Source organism: Humulus lupulus, chromosome 9, assembly GCF_963169125.1.
Source record: "Humulus lupulus chromosome 9, drHumLupu1.1, whole genome shotgun sequence".
Classification (NCBI taxonomy): Eukaryota; Viridiplantae; Streptophyta; class Magnoliopsida; order Rosales; family Cannabaceae; genus Humulus; species Humulus lupulus.
In genome coordinates, this window is record NC_084801.1 from 99,811,941 (window position 1) to 99,835,068 (window position 23,128).

Here is a 23,128-nt window from a genome sequence, read left to right on the forward strand (position 1 = left end):
AATCTTGCAGACTTATTTACAAATCCATTACCAATATCAACGTTTGAGAAGATGGTATATAAGATCATAATGCGTCGATTAAAAGATCTTTAAGAGCGTTGAAATGAGGAGGAATAAATATACACTACACTCTTTTCCCCTTAGCCAAGTTTTTGTCCTACTGGACTTTTCTAGCAAGGTTTTTAATGAGGCGGTTTTCATGGCAATCCAAGAGGGAGTGTTATAAATATTATATATATGAATGTCCATAATAATGAAGAATCGCTAGGTTACCCAAAATAAAATATCAGCATTAATTATTAATTGTATTCAAAGTAGTTATCTGATTTCCTTAGGACTTATCTGTATAAATATGAGTCCTTCCCCTATTGAAATAACGTATACAAGAATTTCACTTTTTCTTTACATCTCTCTATTATTCTGCTTATTTATTTTCTTTATACTTTATATTTCTGTAATCTTAATAGTTTTATAACAAGTTTTTATTAATTAAATTTTTAATTTTTTAATATTTGAAAATTTATTTAATTAATTTGAAAACTTAGTATTTTTTATTTTCTTAATCTTTTAAAATAATTTTGAAGGTTTTAATTATTTGTTTAAGAAAATAAATTAGATTTTTTAAAAATACTTTAAGAAAATAAACTATTTGATAGTAGTCAAAGTTTCGTAACAAAATTGCCAAGGATGAAATCTCACACAAATTGGGCAAAAATACTAGTCAATCGTACGGTTGGTTGGCACATCATTATATATTTTTTTAATTTATTTTTTTGTCGAGTGAAAAATACAAGGTAAACGGGAAAAACCCCTCGTCTAAAACCTCAATAGCAACCCAACCAAACGGGAACACCTCTTGTAAGAAGCAGAATCTATCTCAGGCCAATGCTGAGAATGAAAGCTTTGAGAGCTTTAAGAACGCTCACAGTCCTCTCCCCAAAATACCAAAACATTTCGCTTAGATTCTACGCTGCCCAACCTCAAAAGGACGACCCTGCTCACAACTTTTCCGATACTGAAAATGGCGCAGACTCCGTTTTCGACAGTGCTCATTTTACAGTACCGAGCCTGGGTTCAGATGCTAAGACTCAACCCACTTGGGACAAAAAATACAGGGAGAGAGCTGACCAAGTGATCTTTGGGGAAGAACCTCAGAAAAAAGGGAAGTTGAAAATTGAGGAGCAGGAGGAAGAGAAAAGACGGAGAGTGCTAGCCAAGGCCCTGCTTGAGGCGGCTTTGGAGAAGGCAGATGAGGATGATGAGCAGGATTTGACGGTGAAAGAAGAGGATCAGAAGTCCTTGTCGGTTGGGATAGTCGGTGCCCCTAATGCTGGCAAATCTTCTCTCACTAATTACATGGTATGTTGTTGCTTTGTGCTAGGGCTATTTTTTGGTTGAAACTGTTTTGCATTAGTGGTTGATGTTATGGATTATAGTACCATTGAGATTGAGACGTGTTTTATTATATGTTAATTGGTAAGGAGTCTGTTAATTCGATGGTGTTCTCGCCTTTTAGTTGATTAGTATAAGCTGTATCCATCAATTCAAGTATCGTTAGTGATGATGACAATGTGAATTTAGTTTTTTGGTGTTTCACTAATTTTTCTTTCTCTTTTTAATCTAACAGTCGAGTAGACATTTGGTAAGTCTTTTTTTCAGTTTGGTAGTGCTGCTGTGCGATTCATCGTAGCACATCAGCTTTTGGACTTGTTCTTTTGTTCCAAAACTGTAGTAGCGTTCTTCTTCGTACATGTTTCTTAGTTTGTTTTGGTTTGAGGGACTTCAGTATGCATTGGGTGATTCTAGTGAACCTTCTGAAATTTTATAGAAATTTAGGATTTTAAGTCTTTTCTGTTTACTAAATCTTGCTTGTGCTAGATAAGTTTTGTTATTGCCTTTTGCATGTTTAGTTCTTAAGCGTGATAGTCACATGTGCGGATGTGGGACATGTTTGGATGAAACCTCACTATTATAGCGAGGCTTCTTTTTGCTAAACAAGTCAGTGCTAATACTACTTGTTGATTGTGCTGATAAACAAGTTTGTGTCTATCTTGTAAAATGTTAATACTACTTGCTGATTGTGCGCTGTATTCCTAGAGGTTTTAATCTCCTCATGGTGTTTAATATATAGGTGTGATTTGGAATCTGTTTATTTTATGCTCATACATTGTGGTGTTGCTATAGTTTTATGGAGCTGGTCTTTAGCTGAAATGGATTTTGAGTGGATGATTCCTGGTAATTCTGAAGCTTTGATGATGTAGGACAAAGTAGAAAAAAAAGAGAGAAGTAGAAGAACTTAGAGAAATATAGAGTGAAAATTAAGCGATTCTTTCTTAGAGAGGAATGTTTATTAATTCTTGTCAAATTTGAAAAATGATAAACAATGACTATCTTATTTATATATAAACCCTCCTAGTAGTCCTTTGATTTACACTTTTGCTGCTGTTTCGTACCTTTTCAAAGTTCCAAACCCAACAAAACTTCTGTGACATTCCAATGATGAACATGCATTAGAGCTAACACTATACATGTGATAAACTGGGTTTTAACTCTAAGTATATTTCACTGTGAATTTTAGGGACTAAAAAAAAGTAGCCAGGGCTAGTTGAGTGGCCAAACTTATAGTTTGTTCTCACATGGTCTATTGTTCAATTCTTTACAGACACTTGCTGAATAACCATGATTTTTATGGTTACACAATGTAAAAGAGTTTAAAGGAATTCCCTTCTCTGTTTTTTGTACATGTCCGTTGTTTTGTTTTTTTTTTTAAAAAAAAAAAGAAGAATAAGAAAAACCATGATTTTCTACTTTTGAACCTGAGGTGGCTAAGTGTTGTATAGTATTTTGTGGATATAGAATTCTATGATTAAACTGTGCTTCACCTCTTTATATGTTAATGGTTTAGTTCAGAACAATTTATTATCTAAAAAAAATCGTAGGAATCTTGGGAACAATTTATACATTATGACAAGTAGGTTTTGAATAATTATCTCTACGGCATATTTGTCATAATTTATTTCATTTGTTCACAGGTTGGAACAAAGGTTGCAGCTGTTTCTCGCAAGACACACACCACCACTCATGAGGTGTTGGGAGTTCTGACTAAAGGAGATACCCAAATGGTACGTATTGTTTTCTAGTTTTATCCACATATAATATTAATCTCTTATCAAATATCTGTAATGTCACTTTATGATTATATGTATAATGTATTATATGTGCCCTTTAAAATAAAATTTATAATTTCTTTTAAAAGAAGATTTATAATTGCTAGCATAACCTAAACAAATCCCTTAGTCCAGTTGAGCTAGGGTAGATTGTACCCCGACATAAATTAAAGCTGCGAAATCTGTGGTATGTCTTTCAATCAAAGTAGGATCACCTAAAAGGATTAAAAGATCATGATACATGAGCCAAATTGCAACCCTGAAATTAACTCTATCTGATCGAAAGCTATTGTATTTATAATCATCCAATAAAATGCATATTTAATTTTACATCTTTCTACTCTCAAGTCTCAAATGTAAATTTAGTTTCTCAGTAGCTTCATTTTTTTTTTTTACATTTTGGGCCTGCAATTATATAATTTAGCTGTGTTAATGTTGCAGATTTATATTTGTATGATGAAATTTTCTAGTTAAATGAACTCTTTTTAACATTTCTTATAGTGGAATGCTAATATAACAATCTTCTCATTAACTAAATTGCAGCTTCTGATGAAAAACTAATCAAGTTTATGTTAACGTTGACATTTCTTTCCTATAAATTCTTCCAAATATTGTACAAACTTAACATGCTGCATGTAATTTTAATTCTTTTGTTCTTTCTTTTTAAAAAACATCTTTTAAGATTCTCACGCAATTGAGATGATTTGGACTAGAGTAAAGATATGGAAAATTTATTGACATCTATAGTCTTGCACAGTGCTTCTTTGATACCCCAGGGCTTACTTTAACAAACAACGGACAACCACACAAGGATCTAAAGGTTCGTGTAGAAAGTGCTTGGAGCTCAATTCAATTATATGACGTAGTTATCGTAATCTTTGATGTTCAACGGCATCTAACCAGGTAGGTGTATTCATTGCATGTCATTATTTTCATTCTATGAGGAACACATTTTATTTCTATATTTTGACACTTTGAGTTAAATGTGCCACATCTTCAGAATTTTTTCAGTTTTTTTACCTTTTGTGTCTTTATCTATTTATTTATTACCACAGGTAATTTATTGAATAAATAATGTTTTCAGTTTGATAGTGGCAGTGACACACTAGAAGAATGACTTGAATTGACACTGCAAGCAAACTTATTAAAGATCATTATGCTGTTTGATTGTATAGTATTTTAAATGGTTTATTTCATTTGCAAGCAGTTCCACTTTTAGTTTTTATCTGTACCATATTCTCTTTTAATAACGACATGCTATGTGTTTTGTCTTTATCCATATTTTAATACCTACGAGGATATAAATTTTAAAAGTTTATTTTGTCTTTTATCATATGGTTCTGAACTGCTGAGTGCTGATAGGTGATCAATAATTTTTTTTTACTTGAAATGGCACTGATATTAAGAATATTATCCTCCCTTCCTCTATCACATTGCTTCCCACCGATATCAAAATGAAGCAGCTCTCATCCATCTTTACTGGGTGGTTCTCTGGATTTTCAAGACTAAGGATTCAAAAGTTTTTTTTCCCTTTTCTATGCTAGATAATGATTGACATTTATGGGTGTAATTTCTTTTCTGTGATAGTCCGACTGTCTTCTTGGGTTGTAAATTTGGATGATACCTTATCATCATTTTATTAATTTCCAACCTATTGTTTCTTGTAAATATATATATTCTTCAATTTTTTTTTTTAAGTTTTCATGTTATCTTTATAATCTAAACATTAGCCATACTTGTATGAACTGTTTTAGAAGCAATTGTATTGCCTTGTCAAGATTGATTACAATAAGCAAAATTTAAGGATTGGATGTTTTTTTGAGTTTGTATGAAATAGAAATTCCACCATAAATGGTGTTTAAAACTCCAATGTCGACAATTCACGATTTTTTCCGTGTGAAAGTATTTAACAGAATAACACATCACACTTACCTAATTAGTGAGACTAATTAGTAAGGTGGAAGCCAAAAATCTCAAGTATTTTGCAAATGTTTAAAAGATTACTGATATCTGGTATAACCTTTCACATTTATAGTGTTCCTTTTACTGATAGACTTTTCTTAGATTAGAAATAGTCACGGCTAGAAAATACTCAAGATAGATGAATTCCCTCACACTTTCTTATTAAAATCCAACAAAGAATTTCAATCCTCAAGCTTTCGAGAGGCTTGTTCTCTCCTACTCCAAACTTCCAATAGGTTTGGTCTCTCCAAATGAGCAATCTCTCAATATTTTTCATACACCCCCAAATGGAAAGCCTTACTTTCTATTTAAAGGCATCGGTCACAGGGACCTAGGATTACAACTCAGCCAATAGAAACAAAGAACCAAAGAATTAAACAACCAGCCTAGTCACAAATCAAAATACATTTAATTGCGTAGCTGTCCAAACAACTATTTGGCTCTCCTGTGGTAAACTTACAAGTCTTAGGCCTATCAATATGAGGCCACCCTTGACCTACGTGTATGCCAGGAAGGGTAGAAGCAAAGAGAATGCCAAGTCAGCAGAGAATGAGTAGAGTTAGTTAGAGGGGGTATTGTTGGGTATGTTGGGGTATGCGATAGAGTCGTAAGCCTTAGTATAAAGAGTGTTTGGTTAGTGTGGGAGGGTGTGGATTTTGTCTAAAAGTTTATTGTATTTTGGAGAGAACCAAGCTCTTGAATTCTTGGTATTTCAATGAAAAGGCTGGCTGTGAATTGTTTGAGTTACTGATTGATTGTTTTAGCTTTGTTATTTTGTGATAACATATCATAGTGGTATCAGAGCCTAGATCTAACATGGGACCTAAGCCAAATTCTTAGTTGGAAATTGTGGAGGAAAAGCTAGAATAGGTTCAATCGGAGCTTCGACGGGAGGTGTCTGAGATTCGAGCACAGGTGCAACAATTTCCACAAGAATTAGAAGCACTTAGGGCTGATACACAGAGAATCCCAGGATTAGAGAAGAAGGTTGAGTACCTTATTGGTCACATTACGCAGCTACTGCAAACTTCAACTCGCACAGGAGCTGGGGGCACAAGTGAGGTGGAAGATCGGCATCGTAAGGCAGTCGACGGCGATAGTTCATCATCTCATAGGTCGATGGGTGATCCGGCGACGACCTACCCTCCTCCGATGACATCGACGAGTTTCCCATTTCCTCCGATGGATTCACAAGGGGGACGGGATTTTAGACCACCTAGGATGGAACTGCCACTGTTCTCGGGAGAGAACCCCGATGGCTGGGTATTTCGAGTGGAACAATATTTTCTGCTGAATAGGCTCATAGAGGCTCATATGCTTGAGGCAGCCATCATCGACCTAGAGGGAGATGCCCTGACTTGGTTCCAGTGGGAACATCAACGACGTCCAATCACCTCCTGGGCCACGTTGAAGCACCTGCTGTTGTTGCGATTCCGTGTGATACTAGTGGGATCCACGGCAGAGGAGCTACTATCGGCCAGGCAAGAGACGACGGTGAGGGCATGTCGGATTAAATGGGAGGCCCTGGCATCTAGAGTGGTCGGAGTTCCTGAGCATATCCTCGAAGGAAGCTTCATCAAGGGTCTGAAAGAGGAAATCAAAGGGCCACTGCATGTATTGCAACCAATGGGCCTAGCCTGCATAATGGAAACGACCCAACGTATTGAGGAGGGTCATCAATTGATAGGGTTGGGCCTTCATCAGAAAGGAGGAAACATTAGGGCTACTCCCAGCCCACTTGCCATACCAAGATACATGCCCATGACCACTTCGTCATGGAGTTCGACCGTGCCTTTTCTTGCTAACTTCGGGCAGCCGAGTGGGAATATAGGGAACACGACAGGGACCCAAACTAGCACTCCTGCTCAGCGATGATTGACGGAAGCGGAATACCAAGATAAGAAGAACCGAGGGGTATGTTTTAAATGTGACAAAAAGTTTCATCGAGGACATATTTGTGAGCAGAAAGCCTTGCAAGTGATGCTGGTCGCCGATGACATTGAAGGGTCAGAAAATGAAGATTCCCCCCCGCCCAGCCCTGATTCAAGTGTTGAAGCAGTGTCCGAGGAGCAATTGGCTATGTTGTCGCTGAATTCTCTAGTAGGGATCTCATCGGCTCACACAATGAAGATATCAGGCACAATAGTCAAACACCCAGTGACAGTGCTCATCGATAGTGGGGCAACCCATAATTTTATCTCTAAGGAGTTGGTGGAGGCATCTCAGATTCCAATTACAGCAACCACTTCCTATGGAGTGCTATTGGGGACTGGAGGCAGGGTCAGAACTGAGGGCATTTGTGCTAACGTTGAGTTGGAATTGGGGTCCTTCCGAGTGGTAACAGATTTCCTACTGTTGGAATTGGGAGGTGCCGATGCAATTCTGGGGATTCAATGGTTAGGGACGTTGGGGAATATGCAGGTCAACTGGAAAACGATGGTGATGAAATTTGAATTAGGGGTTCCTGGATTACATTACAAGGTGACCCCAGTTTATGTAAATCTCAAGTCTCCCTAAAAGCTTTGATTCACTCAGTCCAGCAAGAAGGGCAGGGGTATTGGATTCAGTTTGGCTCCTTGATAGTCGACCAAGCTAAGGGTCAAACCGAGATCTCACCAGAGGTGGTCGAATTGTTACAGCAACATGATTCGGTTTTTCACATGCCAGTGGGATTACCTCCAAAACGATCCCATGAACATCATATTACCTTGAAGGAAGGGGCAGGTCCGACCTCTGTTCGCCCTTATCGGTATGCATAGATCCAAAAGGATGAAATAGAGAGGTTACTGGCAGAAATGTTGCAAGCAGGAATAGTTCAGCCAAGCACAAGCCCCTTTTCGAGTCCGGTGCTCTCGGTGAAGAAAAAGGATGGAAGTTGGAGGTTTTGTGTGGACTATAGAGCTCTCAACAGAGAGACGGTTGCAAATAAATTTCCCATTTCGGTTATCGACGAGCTCCTTGATCAATTCTACGGGGCACAAGTGTTCTCTAAACTGGACCTTAAGTCGGGATACCACCAAATAAGAGTGGCAGCAAAGGACGTAGAAAAGACAGCTTTCCGAACACACGAAGGGCACTACAAATTTCTAGTGATGCCATTTGGTCTGACCAACGCACTAGCAACCTTTCAAGCATTGATGAACAAAGTATTTTGCGAATTTTGGCGAAAATTTGTACTAGTTTTTTTTTTATGACATTCTCATCTATAGTGCATCAATGGAGCAACATTTACAACACCCAGAAATGGTCCTCACTCGCCTCAGCCAGCACCAGCTATATGCAAATAAAAAGAAATGTTTATTTGCTCAATTTAAGGTTGAGTACTTGGGACACATCGTTTCAGCAGAAGGGGTTTCAGCGGACCCGCTCAAACTCGCTGCAATGTCCCAATGGCTAGTTCCGAAAACTATTAAAGAGCTACGGGAATTTCTCGGCCTTACCGGCTATTATAGGAAATTTGTTAGGGAATGGGTAGCTGGCAAGACCTTTAACAGACCAATTAAAGAAGGATGCGTTTAGCTGGAGCAAGGAGGCGCAAGAAGCATTCTTACAACTGAAGCAGTCCATGTGCGAAGTCCCAGTTCTAGCCTTGCCCAATTTTTCAGCTCCATTTGTAGTAGAGACTGATGCATCTGGCACTGGTCTTGGGGCTGTTTTGATGCAACAACAGCGTCCGATAGCTTATTTCAGCAAGGCTTTATCACCCGGGGTTCGTTGTAAATCAGTATATGAGAGGGAGCTCATGGCAATGGTGCTAGCCATACAAAAATGGCGCCCTTATTTGTTGGGACGTCAGTTCATTGTTCGAACTGATCAAAGGAGCCTACGGTATTTACTTGAGCAGCAAGTGGTAGCAAAAAAACATCAAAAATGGCTAACGAAATTGCTGGGATATGATTTTCAAATACAGTACAGACCTGGACTTGAGAACAAAGCTGCCAATGCCCTATCAAGAATTCCTCCAGTGATGGAGTGCCAAGCCATTTCGATGCCCAACCTGATTTTTATTCATGATTTGAGGGACCGTGTAGCTACTGACCCTATTTTGTCCAAGATCATTCAGCAACTTCAAGTAATGAAGGCGTGTTCCGGTTACTCATTCGCTCAAGGTTATTTAAAATTTAAGGGCAGGTTGGTTATTCCCTCCTCTTCACCTTTTATACCACTGCTATTGCAAGAGTATCATGGAAGTAGCGTGGGGGGTCATGCGGGGGCTTTTTGAACATTCCAAAGGGTGGCTGCCGACCTCTATTGGCATGGAATGAGGAGAGATATACAGAATTTTGTAGCTGAATGTCACACATGTCAGCAAAGTAAATATTTGGCTCAATCCCCGGCTGGTTTGCTACAGCCCCTCCCTATACCGGAGCAAGTATGGGATGATATTTCAATGGATTTTATAGAGGGACTTCCGCACTCATGGATTTAACTCCATCCTCATTGTAGTTGATCGCCTTTCAAAATATGGACATTTTGTCCCTCTTCGACATCCATTTACAGCAGCCACCGTAGCTTCAGTTTTTGTTAAGGACGTGGTCAAACTCCATGGCATTCCAAGATCTATTGTGACAAATAGGGATAAAATCTTTCTCAGCCTTTTTTGGAAAGAGTTATTCAAGTTGCAGGGCACAATGCTTAAGCATAGCTCGGCCTACCATCCACAAACGGATGCCCAAACTGAGGTGCTCCATCGGTGTTTGGAAACGTATCTTCGTTTCGTGAGTTCTAAACCATCACAATGGGTAAAATGGTTAGCATGGGCCGAGTATTGGTACAATACTTCTTATCACTCTGTAGCGGGTATGACGCCTTTCAAAGCCTTGTACCACCGGGATCCACCACCACTACTCCGATTTGAAGGCAATCAAACAATTGTTTCTGCTGTTGAGCACAATCTGCGGGCTCGTGATGAGACTTTGGACTTGCTGAAAGTGAATATACACCATGCCCAACAAAAGATGAAGCACCAGGCGGACAAGAAGAGAAGGGACATCGAGTATATGGCTGGGGATCGAGTTTATGTGAAACTCAAGCCATATAGGCAGCGAACATTAGCCAGGCGACGGAATCAAAAGTTGGGACCTCTGTTTTTTGGGCCATTTCAGATTCTGTCCAAGGTAGGGGGGACTGTGTACAAGCTACAGCTACCTGCAGATGCCAAAATACATCTAGTTTTTCATGTATCTATGCTCAGGCCAGCCTTGGGTCCTCACCAAACAGCGACCACTCTTCCCAAGGAATTGACAGCAGAGCTTGAATGGCTCTTAGAACCTGAAACTGTTTTGAATATGCGACCAGGAACACATAAAGAACAACCTCAAGTGTTGATTACATGGCTGCACCTGCCCGAGTTTAAGTCTCCTTGGGAGAATTTCACCACAATTCAGCAGCAGTTCCCAAGTTTCCACCTTGAGGACAAGGTGCGTGTTTGGGCCGGGGGTAATGATAGGCCACCCTTGACCTACGTGTATGCCAGGAAGGGTAGAAGCAAAGAGAATGCCAAGTCAGCAGAGAATGAGCAGAGTTAGTTAGAGGGGGTATTGTTGGGGTATACGATAGAGTCGTAAGCCTTAGTATAAAGAGTGTTTGGTTAGTGTGGGAGGGTGTGGATTTTGTCCAAAAGTTTATTGTATTTTGGAGAGAACCAAGCTCTCGAATTCTTGGTATTTCAATGAAAAGGCTGGCTGTGAATTGTTTGAATTACTGATTGATTGTTTTAGCTTTTGTTATTCTTTGATAACATATCACAATACCACCCCCCAAAAAAAAAAAAAAAAAAAAAAGAAATGGAACAGAGGAAATTGTTCGTTGATGGTAGAGAAGGGCTCCCATGTAGCTTCGTATTCCGACAAAGACTTCCATTTGATGAGGACAATTGATGGCGTGATGGCATCTAGAGAGGAGAAATGTTGGTTCAGCACTGCCTCGGGCTCCACTTGAAGTTCCAAATTTGATGTCAATTGCGGAGGAATGGTCGAAGTGGCTGGGGTAGTACCGTTGGCGCAACGGAGCTGGGAAATGTGGAAGACGGGATGAATTTTTGCATGATTCGGAAGTTGGAACTTGTAGGCGACTGCACCGATACGTTGTAGCACAGGAAATGGGCCATAATAACGTGCAACAAGCTTTTCATTGAGGCGTCGAGCTAAGGATTGCTGGCGGTACAGGTGTAATTTGAGGAAGACCATATCACCAACAACAAATTCATTGGGGCGTCTTTTAGAATCAGCTTGGAGCTTCATACGATGTTGGGCGCCCCAAAGATGCATGCGAAGGTCATCAAGGATAGCATCACGAGATTCCAACAGTTCTTCTACCGAGGAAACTATGGCAGTCCCTTTTTTGTAGGGAATAAGTGCTGGTGGTTCCCTTCCATACAATGCTTTGAAGGGTGTGCTTTTGAGGGAAGAATGGTAAGAGGTATTATATGAATATTCTGCCCAAGGTAGCCATTTGGACCTCTGTTTTGATTGCTGATATGTGAAGTAGCGGAGTTAAGTTTCAAGGCATCTATTAAGAACTTCAGATTGCCCGTCAGTTTGTGGGTGATAGGCTGTGCTTTTCTTCATTGTAGTGCCTTGTAATTTGAAGAGATGACCCCAAAAATGGCTCAGAAAAATTATGTCTCTGTTCGTGATAATGGACTGTGGTAGACCATGTAAACGGACAATCTCTCGAATGAAGTGTTAGCCACAATTGGGGTAGAAAAGGGATGTTTGAGCTTGATGAAATGAGCGTATTTTGAGAGCCGATCAATGACCACTAGCATAGTATTCCACCCCTCTTCAATGAAATCCATTGTGATTTCATCCCATACTTGTGCTGGAAGAGAGGGGTTGTAACATCCCGATTGGAGAAGTGGTGAGTAGTTTGTTTTGTTGACAAATGGTACAACTTCAAACAAACTGGTGTACATCTTCACGCATTTCTTCCTAAATTAATTTTGCTGTCAGCCATTTGTAGGTCTTAAGCTCTCCCGAATGGACACTGTATGGTGTATTATGAAATTCCTCTATGATTTTAGGAATGAGTTTGGATTTTTTTGGAATGACTAGTGATTTTTGTAGTGAATGAGGTCCTTGTGCAGCTAGAAACCATGGTGCATCTTGGTGCCGGATTTGAGATCTTCTAGAATTTGGCGCAAAACAGGATCAACAACTAATTCAGTTGCCAATTCTGGCCAAATTTTCCATTCTACAAGGGCTAGTGTCTAGAGTGGCACTGTCTACTTGCCGTGAGAGTGCGTTAGCCACCCTATTAATACCACCTGGTTTGTATTCAATGTCAAAATCCATTCCCATCAGCTTGGAAACCCATTTTTGATATTCCGAACCTATAACCTTCTGTTCAAGAAGGAACTTCAAACTTTGTTGATCCGTTCACCAAAAATTTGCGATCCAATAGGTATGGGTGCCATTTGGAAACTGCATAAACTATCGCCATCAATTCCTTTTTATATATTGATTTTTTTCTTGCTTGAGCTTTAAGACTTGGCTGTAAAAGGCGTTTGGCTTTTGGTTTTGTAAGAGGACAACACCTAAACCATGGCCGGAGGCATTCGTTTCGATGAGAAAAGGCTTTCAAAAATCTTGTAAAGCCAAAACAGGGACTGTGGTCATAGCTTGTAACCTTCTAAATGCTATTTCGGCCTCATGCCCCCATAAAAACTGATCCTTCTTTAGTTGATCGATCTAGGGCTGTGCTATTCGGGCATAACCAGCGACAAGCTTTCTGTAGTAGCCCGTGAGGCCTAAGAATCCCTGTAGTGCTTTGGTGTTTGTAGGCATGGGCCACTCCAACATGGCTTTAATTTTGTCGAGATCAGCAGCTATGCCATGTTGAGAAATGGCATGTCCAAGATATGCAATCTGAGTTTGCCCAAAGTTGCACTTCTTCCGGTTGACAAACATTTGATTGCTGCCCAATACGCTTAAAACTTTATCCAAGTGTTGCTGGTGAAGCTCCTTTGTTTTGCTATATACCAATATGTTATCAAAGAAAACCAACACAAATTGGTACAAGTAAGGTATGAAAATTTCATTCATAAGTGACTGAAAGGTGACTGGAGCGTTTGTGAGCCCAAATGGCATGACTAGAAATTCGTAATGCTCGTCATGTGTTCGAAAGGCTATTTTGTAAACATCCTCTTTTTGTACCCGAATCTGATGGTAATCTGAATTAAGATTCAATTTAGAGAAAATTCAAGCACCATTTTGTTCATCTAGTAACTCACCAATGACTAGGATTTGGGTACTTATCTAAAATTGTGACTCTATTCAAGGCTCGGTAGTCGATGCAAAATCTCCACGATTCATCTTTTTTCTTGACAAGGAGGACCAAGTTGGAAAATGGACTATTGGTGGGCTGTATTAACCTTGCTGTCAACATCTTAGAGATTAATTTCTCCATTTCGGCCTTTTGGAAGTGGGGGTATCGATATGGGCAGACACTTATAGGTGCCACTCCGGGTTGTAGAGGTATGGTGTGCTCGTGCAGGCGGGCAGGTGGTAAACCTTCAAGCATGTCGAACACCCTACTGTGCTTGTGCAATACTTTTGACAAAGATTATGGTACTTCACTGAAGAGAACATCCTCATCTTGGGCGATGTGATTCAGCTCCAAAACCATGTCGTGTTTCTCAGCTTTGGGGGTCTTCATCATTGTCTTGAGGGAGACCAATGAACGCTCCAGTGACGGGTCTCCTTGAATAACTACTCTCTGCTGTCCAAGCTGAAATTCAATGTTTTGTAATTTCCAATCCGTTTGGGTCTTGCCGAGTGTAGTCAGCCATTGTAACCCAAGGAATAAATCAGCACTACCAAATTGCAATAGCAGAAAATCGTCCCAAATTTCCACCCCTTGGAAATGAACATTTACATTCTTGCAAAGTCCTTCGCACTTCATGGATTCTCCTTTGCCCATTGTAACTCCATATTCTCTTGTCTTGGTCATTGGAATGTGCATCCTGGTTATTAATTCCTTGGAAATAAAGTTGTGGGTGGCCCCTGGATCTATCAAAATCACAACTTCACAAGTCCCTAGTTGTCCTTTCAGCTTTATGGTCTTGTTGGTAGACAACCCAGCCACGGATTGTAGGGATACTTCGACAGCCTTCTCCACTTCCGTTGAATCTAGGTCTACCCTTTCTTCGGTTGCATCTTCTGAGCTTTGTTCCAAGGAAGCATCGTTAATCTCTTTTGTGCCATTAGGACGTTCATTTCCTTTTTCTTGCAGCAGTGCCCGGGTGTCCATTTGTCATCACATTTGAAGCAAAGACCCTTCAGCTGACTTTGTGCATTGGTTAACCTTCTAACATCTCCACCTGTTTGTACCGTACTTCGTAATGGAGGAGTCTCTTGAATAGTGTTGGAAAATTGAATGCTGGTGCGATTGAAATTGGTGGTTCTCTGACTGAATTGAGTTGTCGTCCTTAGTCTTTCTTCAATATCTTGAGCTATGTCCATTGCCTCGTCCACATTCTTTGGTTGCAAAACCCTCAATTCGGCTCGGATGGATGGCTGTAATCCATTAAAGAACGTTCCTAGATGTACCTCGTCCACAGGTATTTGCCTCGTCCACAGGTATATTGTTTGGTGGTGCCAACAATCTTATGAATTTCTTCCTGTAATTAGCCACTGAACCCTCTTGTCTAATAGCTAAAAACTGGTCATAAAGTGATACCGATTGTCCCGGAAATGCCGTAAAATCAGTCTTTTCATCTCTTCCCAACTGAGTATTGCCCTCTTCTTACTCTCATATTGGTACCACAAGGCATCTCCAGAAAACGAGATGAAGGCTGCCTCTATATTTTCTTCTTCATCATAGTTATGATAGGAAAAATACCTCAACTTGTAGGACTCAACCATCAAGATTTTCCCCTTCAAAGATCAGCATCTTTAGTTTCCGTAGCCGTGGTTCATGGTGATATGAGCTTCCCAACTGGCTTCTATATGGTGGAACACTTCCCCTTGTTTGATTGTCGCTGCCTTGGTCTTCCTTATGCGAAGTTGTGCCCCCCCCCCCCCTCTCTTCTTTCTGGGTCTTGTTTGTCCGTCGCTTGTTCCCCTATCCAGTTCTCTTTGAGTTGCTGCCATGAGTTTCTTGATGCGTTCTTGATTGTTCTTGCTTTTCCAAGAATGCCTGTAATTGTTGCTGCATTTGCCGACCCATTTCTTGAACTGAATCTTTGTCCGCTGCCATTAACAACTTAAAAGCCTCCGGTTCATCTTCCACATTTGCTGTCGAATCCCTTTTCTCCACAACCTTCTTTGAACCCATGTTCTGCAGCTCACCGCACAAATTTGATAGACTTTTCTTAGATTAGAAATAGTCACATATAGAAAATACTCAAGATAGATGAATTCCCTCACAATTTCTTATTAAAATCCAACAAAGAATTATTGTTAACAGTCAGAAAATAATGTCAATACGTTACAAATGGATGTTTCCGTTTCCTAAAGTCTATAGGAATTCTCTTTTATTGTATTTATGTTGTATTAAAGATAGTTTAATGTGTAATTCTGTATATAAGCCTAAGTTCTAGTTTGTAAAATACACAGAAAAAAAACATACTTTTCTCTCCCATTTTTATATGGTATCAGAGCCGTACGGTTTTTTTTTTCTTTCTATCCTCTCTGATAGACTCCAGGCGGTTGTCGCAACTTCCGGCGGCATCATCGGCGACATCTTCGGTGCTCCAGGCGCCTTCTGCAACTTCCGGCGTCTTCATCAGCGACATCTTCGGTGCTCTAGGCGGTTCTGCAACTTCCGGCGTCATCTTCGGTGACATCTCCGGCGCTCCAGGCGGTCTGCAACTCTAGGGGCAATCTCTGTCCAGCCCTCCTCGACAATCTCAGTCTTATATTCACTCTCACATATTTAGCCAACCTTTCCTTATCCTCTCACATCTCCCTGCCATAAAACAATTTTTTATTTGTTACATCCCCACTTGTCAGCCAACCCTAGCCACGTATCATCATGTCAAGCAGTGATAAAATTTCTTCTCAAACTAGTGGGCCTAACTCAAATCCAGCCCAAACTCAGGCCCAAAGTCAGTCCTTTGGCTCCATTTATAGTCATGATACCAGCTCTCTTCACATTACACCCCACAAACTTGATGGTAGAAACTATTTACAGTGGGCACAGTTAGTAAAGTTAGTCATTTGTGGACGTGGAAAACTCGGATATCTCACCGGTGACCTTCCTGCCCCTCCATTGACTGACTCAACCTACAAGGTATGGCAGGCTGAGAATTCTATTGTACTTGCATGGCTTATTAATTCAATGGATCCAAAGATCAGTCGCAGGTATTTATTTTTTAAAACTGCTAAGTATGGGATGCTGCAAAAAAGATGTACTCTGATCTTGGGAATGCCTCTCAGATTTTTGAAATTCGTACCAAACTCAAAGAAATCAAGCAAGGTAATCACACTGTTACCCAATATTTTTCAGACTTACAAGACCTGTGACAGGAACTTGATTTGTATCTGGATACCACTCCTTTGTGTCCTACATGCACTACTCTTCAACGCCAACAATTAGAAAAAGAGCGGGTCTTTGAATTTCTTACTGGGTTGAACAGTAATTTTGATGAAGTTCGGGGTCGTTTGGTGAGTCATTCTCCATTTCTTGACACTGAAGAAGCTTTCTCTGAGGTCAGACGTGAAGAAGCACGTCGTCGCGTCATGCTCACTACTCAAGAATTATCGCCCGTAGAGAGTTCAGCTCGTCTCAAAATCTGGTCCACCATCGTTTGGCAGATCAAAATCCTGATCCTCGACCTAATCGCAAGGGTGATCGACCTTGGTGTGATCACTGTCAATGTCATGGTCACACTCGCTCCACTTGTTGGGAAATTCATGGTAAACCACCAAATTGGACTCCCCGTCGCCAAAATGACAGAAAGGCCTACCAAACCCAGTCTGAGAATAGCACTACTCAAAGCGGTACTGCTGCCCTTTCATTCAGTAAGGAACAACTCAAACATTTATACACACTCCTTGGTCAATCCTCCATAAAACCCAAATCTGGTCCCGAGTCTCATAGTGCTTCTGTTGCACACTCTGGTAATTTCTCTTCCGCTTCCCATACACCATGGATCATCGATTCAGGGGCGACTGATCACATGATAGGTTTACTTCATTTGTTTGATTCTTATAGTCCCTGCTCTACTGCCTCTAGTGTTAAGATTGCAGATGGTACTCACTCACCTATTGTAGGCATTGGCACCATAAAATTGTCTACTGATTTATTTCTTAAATCAGTTCTCTTTGTTCCTTCCTTAAAATGCAACTTAATCTCTGTTAAAAAATTAACCTCTGATAATCACTGTCTTGCTAAATTTATGTCTGATTCTTGTCAATTTCAGGATCTATCATCGGGGAGGACGATTGGCAGTGCTAGGATTCGTGACGGCTTTTATTTCTTTCAGCACCCGAACAAAGAGTTGCCTTACCTGCACTGTTTAACTTCAAGTTCTATTTCTAATTCATCTTTTGATGCAACTTCTCAAAAAATTATGTTGTGGCATTGTCGACTTGGACATCCAAGTTTTTTATATTTAAGACATTTGTTTCCTTCTTTGTTTTTAAATAAAAATGTTGCGGATTTTCAATGTGATATTTGCCAACTTGCTAAACATACTCGTATTTCATTTCCTCACAAACTGTATACACCCTCTAGTCCTTTCTCTCTTATTCATAGTGACGTATGGGGACCATCCAAGGTCACGACTTCTTCTGGTAAACGTTGGTTTATTACATTCATTGATGACCATACACGAATTACTTGGGTGTACCTTCTTAGGCACAAATCCGAAACCTATCAGGTATTCCAAAACTTCCACAAAATGATCCAAACACAGTACCAGACATCTATTCGGACACTTCGTACCGATAACGGTACTGAATACTTCAATACCACTCTTGCTCCCTATCTTCTACAAAATGGGATTGTTCACCAGAGCTCGTGTGTAGATACTCTGCAGCAGAATGGAGTAGCCGAAAAGAAAAATCGTCACCTCTTAGAAGTAGCCCGTGCTATCATGTTCAACATGAATGTTCCAAAATATCTTTGGGGCGATGCTGTACTCACTGCTACTTATCTAATCAATCACCTTCCCAGTTGGCCTCTTCAATTTAAGACACCATATTCTATTATTCAGTTTCTTTATCCTCACATTTCCACAAATACTCTGCCAGTAAAAGTCTTTGGGTGCACCACCTTTGTCCATGTGCAGTCCCAACACCGAAGTAAACTTGATCCTAAAGCCATAAAGACAGTTTTCCTAGGATATTCTCCTACACAGAAAGGCTATCGCTGTTACTGTCCCTCACCAAGAAAATCTACATCTCCCGCGATGTAACTTTTTTCGAAAATACTCCATACTTCACTCCCACTCCGCTTCAGGGGGAGCATATTCATCACAAGCAAGAAGCTCAATGGTCGTGGGGTTTAGAATTACCCCTAGATGTGTCCTTTCCTCCAGTGAATGAAATCATTCCCGAACCAGAAAATCTTCCACCTTCTCATGACTCAAAATCAAAACATGCAGAAAGCAATTCGAGTGTATACCAGAAGAGAAAGAAATAAACAAGTGACGAATTCTCATCACAGTCAAGAGGCCGATCCAGTGATAGAACCACCTCAGTTAAAAGATTCAGGTACTCTACCCTCAAACACTCAATCAGATCTAGATATTCCTATTGCTTTAAGAAAAGGAAGTAGATCTTGCACCCAACACCCTATTTCAAAATTCATCTCTTATGCAAAATTATCATCTCCATTTTAAACTTTTACCACTAGTCTATCAGATGTTGTGATTCCCAGAAATATCAATGAAGCACTTGGTACTCCTCAATGGAAGACAGCAGTTCTCGAAGAGATGAAAGCACTTGAGCAGAATGGTACTTGGCGATTAGTGGAGTTACCACCAAATAAGAAAGTAATAGGGTGCAAGTGGGTGTTCACAGTCAAATATAATGCAAATGGATCTATTGAAAGGTACAAAGCTCGGTTAGTTGCCAAGGGTTTTACTCAAACCTACGGAATTGACTACACTGAAACATTCGCTCCGGTTGCCAAACTCAATACTATCAGAGTATTGCTCTCGCTTGCAGTCAACTTAAATTGGGAATTACATCAACTTGATGTAAAAAATGCCTTCTTAAATGGTGAGCTGGAAGAAGAAGTGTACATGAGTCAGCCTCCGGGTTTTGAAGAATCTCCCAATACAACCAAAGTTTGCAAGCTAAACAAATCGCTCTACGGTCTAAAACAATCTCCTCGAGCATGGTTCAATCAGTTCTTGAAAGTTATCAAGGGACTTGGATACATACAAGGTCAGACTGACCATACTCTCTTCATCAATCACTTAGAAAGAGGGAAAATGTCAGTTCTGATTGTATATGTTGATGATATCATTATCACTGGCAACCATACTGAAGAGGTGATTCGGATTAAAGAAATGTTGGCAAAGGAGTTCGAAGTCAAGGATCTTGGTGAACTCAGATATTTTCTGGGAATGGAATTTGCTAGAAGCAAAAAGGGAATTTCTGTTTCTCAAAGAAAATACACTCTTGATCTCTTGAATGAGACAGGAATGCTAGGCAGTAAACCTAGCAAAACTCCAATCGAGCTTGGAGACAAGAGGAAAATGTTTGAAGGAAACTCAGTTGACAAAGAAAGGTACCAGCAACTAGTAGGAAAGCTTATCTACCTCTCTCATACCAGACCAGATATTGCTTTTGCAGTAAGTCTGGTCAGTCAATACATGCATGATCCATGTCAAGGACATCTTAATGCAGTATATAGAATTCTGAGGTATTTAAAGCAAACCCTAGGAAAAGGTCTTTTCTTCAAAAAGACTATTGAAAGAAAAGTTGAAGTATTCACAGATGCAGACTGGGCTGGGTCAGTTGATGATAAAAAATCTACATCTGGATATTGTACAATTGTATGCGGCAATGTGGTAACATGGCGAAGTAAAAAGCAAACAGTGGTTGCAAGAAGCAATGCCGAAGCAGAGTATAGAGCCATGGCCCACGGACTATGTGAAGCGATATGGATCAGACGCCTGTTAAGAGAACTAAAGAGTGAATATGAAGCTCCCATTCAACTTTACTATGATAATCAATCTACCATCAGTATTGCACGCAACCCTATACATCATGACAGAACTAAACACGTGGAAGTAGATCGTCACTTTATCAAAGAGAAGATTGATGGGGGAATTGTCAACATCAAATATGTTCATACAGATCAACAGTTGGCTGATATTCTCACAAAGGGGTTATTCGAGCGAGTATTTGAGTTCCTAGTAAACAAGCTTGGACTCATCAATATCTATGGTCCAGCTTGAGTTCCTAGTAAACAAGCTTGGACTCATCAATATCTATGGTCCAGCTTGAGCGAGTATTTGAGTTCCTAGTAAACAAGCTTGGACTCATCAATATCTATGGTCCAGCTTGAGCGAGTATTTGAGTTCCTAGTAAACAAGCTTGGACTCATCAATATCTATGGTCCAGCTTGAGGGGGAGTGTTAACAGTCAGAAAATAATGTCAATACGTTACAAATGGATGTTTCCGTTTCCTAAAGTCTATAGGAATTCTCTTTTATTGTATTTATGTTGTATTAAAGATAGTTTAATGTGTAAATCTGTATATAAGCCTAAGTTCTAGTTTGTAAAATACACAGAAAAAAAACATACTTTTCTCTCCCATTTTTATAATTACTATCCTCAAGCTTTTGAGAGGCTTGTTCTCCCTAACTCCAAACTTCTAAGAAATTTGGTCCCTCCAAATGAGCAATCTCTCAATATCTTTCACATACCCCCAAATGGAGAGTCTTACTCTCTATTTAAAGGCATTGGTCACAGGGACTATAGCCACCTAGGATTACAACTCAGCCAATAGAAACAAAGAACCATAGGATTAAACAACCAGCCTAGTCACAAATCAAAATATATTTAATTGCCTAGCTGTCCAAACAACTATTTGGCTCTCCTGTGGTAAACCTTACAAGTCTTAGGCCTATCAATTACTGGAAAGGATGAGTGATAAGCTTTTTCTTACTTAGAATCTTCCTATCTCAACACACACACAAATCACTGAAATCGCGCACAGAATTTTAAGAAAGTTCATTCACAAGCATTCGAGAGGCTTGTTCTCTCCTATTCCTATCATTCGAGAGGATTGGGGCTCCCCTAACAATTGAGACTTCTCTCTAGACCTCCCACTAATATATAGCCTATGGTATATAACAATTTCTGCCACATCAGCTACTCAAACTAATACACAACAACCTATTTACCAATTGAAAATAAAACTATACAAGTTAATGCCTTAATACAATACTAGTCATGCCTTCTTGGCTTTCTTTCTTTGGTACACAAATGTAGAAATAATTTGAATTATTACTTAGTTTTTTACAGCTAAAATGTAATTAATGTAATTTAGTTTATACCTAGAATATTCCTTTGTACTCAGCCTATTTAAAGGCTATTCCTTTAGAAGTAAAAATAACAATCAAGAGTATATTTTTCCATATGGTATCAGAGCTTTAAGAGCTTAAAAATAGAGAATTTTTTTCCAAAATTACACTTATTTTTTCTGCCCTTTCTTCAAAAATTAGGGTTTGGTACTCTTGAGGTTCAACCTTAGAGAACTATTTTAAAGTTGTTCTCTCTTCTCACCTCCACCACAGAGAGATTGCTCAACCTCTGGTCAACAAAACCCCAGCGTCCACCTTCCAGATCACCGATGGATACTGTTCACGCGTGGTACTGTTCACGGAATTTTTTTTTTCTTCCTAGCCAGCACCTTTCCTCTGATTTTTCCTTTCTGACCATTAAAATTCGACCATGGTCACTTCTCCAACTGATCTCAACACCACTTGCGATAATTCCACCATCACTGAAATCTCAAAAAGGCTCTCTGAGGTTGTTACCCATCACTTTGAACAGCCTAATCTTCACCACTCAGTTGCTGAAAACAATTTTAAAGGGCGCGCTATGACTGCTGCTCAGCGTGGTACATTCCCTTTCACCACAGATCAGATTGTTCCACTCCATAGGTTTTCTCAAGTCAACTTCCGCACCAGATCTGAACTCTCTTGGATTTTTCTCCACTCCAAACACTTCAAACTTCGCCGTGGATCGTCGACTCTGGCGCATCTAACCACATGACTGGTAAATCTCATCAGTTCATTACTTATAGTCCTTGTCCAGGTACTAGTAAAATAAAAATTGCTGATGGCTCTCTATCAACTGTAGCGGGTAAAGGTTTCGTTTATCTATCTCCTCTCCTTATTCTTAAAGATGTCCTCCATGTGTCAAATCTATCTTGTAATCTCCTCTCAATTAGCAAACTTACCCTTGATCAAGGTTGTATTGCGAAATTCTCACCCTTACATTGTGATTTCCAGGAATTGTCTTCTGGGAAGACGATTGGAAGTGCGAGAGAATGTAGTGGGCTGTACTACTTTGATGTTGACCCTTCATCTGCTCAAGGTAATAAAATGTTGCATTCTGGTTGTACTGCTTCTAATATTGATATTATGCGATGACATTATCGATTAGGACATCCTAGTTTTCCCTATCAGAAACATCTATTTCCTAGTCTTTTTAAAAACAAACACTTGAACATGTTCCAGTGTGAAGTGTGTCAATTTGCAAAACATACTCTTAAGTGTTTTTCGTGCTCGCCCCTATAAGGTATCTCATCCTTTCACTCTCATTCATAGTGACATGTGGGGGCCATCCAGGATTACAAAAATCTCTAACACTCGCTGGTTTATTTCCTTTATAGATGATCATACTCGTTTAACTTGGGTGTTTCTTTTAAAAGACAAATTTGATGCCGCTGCCACCTTCAAAAAATTTCATTTAATGATTAAAAATCAATTTCAAGCTAATCTCCAAGTTCTGTACACTGATAATGGTACAAAATATTTTTATTCCATCTTAGGTGATTATCTTATCTCTAATGGCATTGTCCATCAA

General features: G+C 39.8%; 1 protein-coding gene across 4 annotated transcripts in view; it reads left to right on the forward strand.

The window, feature by feature from the left end:
• The first annotated feature begins 800 nt into the window (after positions 1-800).
• LOC133801796 (GTP-binding protein ERG) overlaps positions 801-23,128 on the forward strand; it is a 32,208-nt gene continuing 9,880 nt past the window's right edge. For 2 of the 4 annotated variants that reach the window (XM_062240040.1, XM_062240039.1), the window contains exons 1-3: positions 801-1,359; positions 3,033-3,122; positions 3,925-4,070. In XM_062240040.1, coding sequence (XP_062096024.1) covers positions 886-1,359; positions 3,033-3,122; positions 3,925-4,070 — 710 coding nt within the window. In that variant the 5' untranslated portion in view covers positions 801-885. Of the gene's footprint in view, positions 1,360-3,032; positions 3,123-3,924; positions 4,071-17,609; positions 22,637-23,128 lie in introns of those variants that run through there. The other 2 variants (XR_009876984.1, XR_009876983.1) reach the window with 2 other exon arrangements.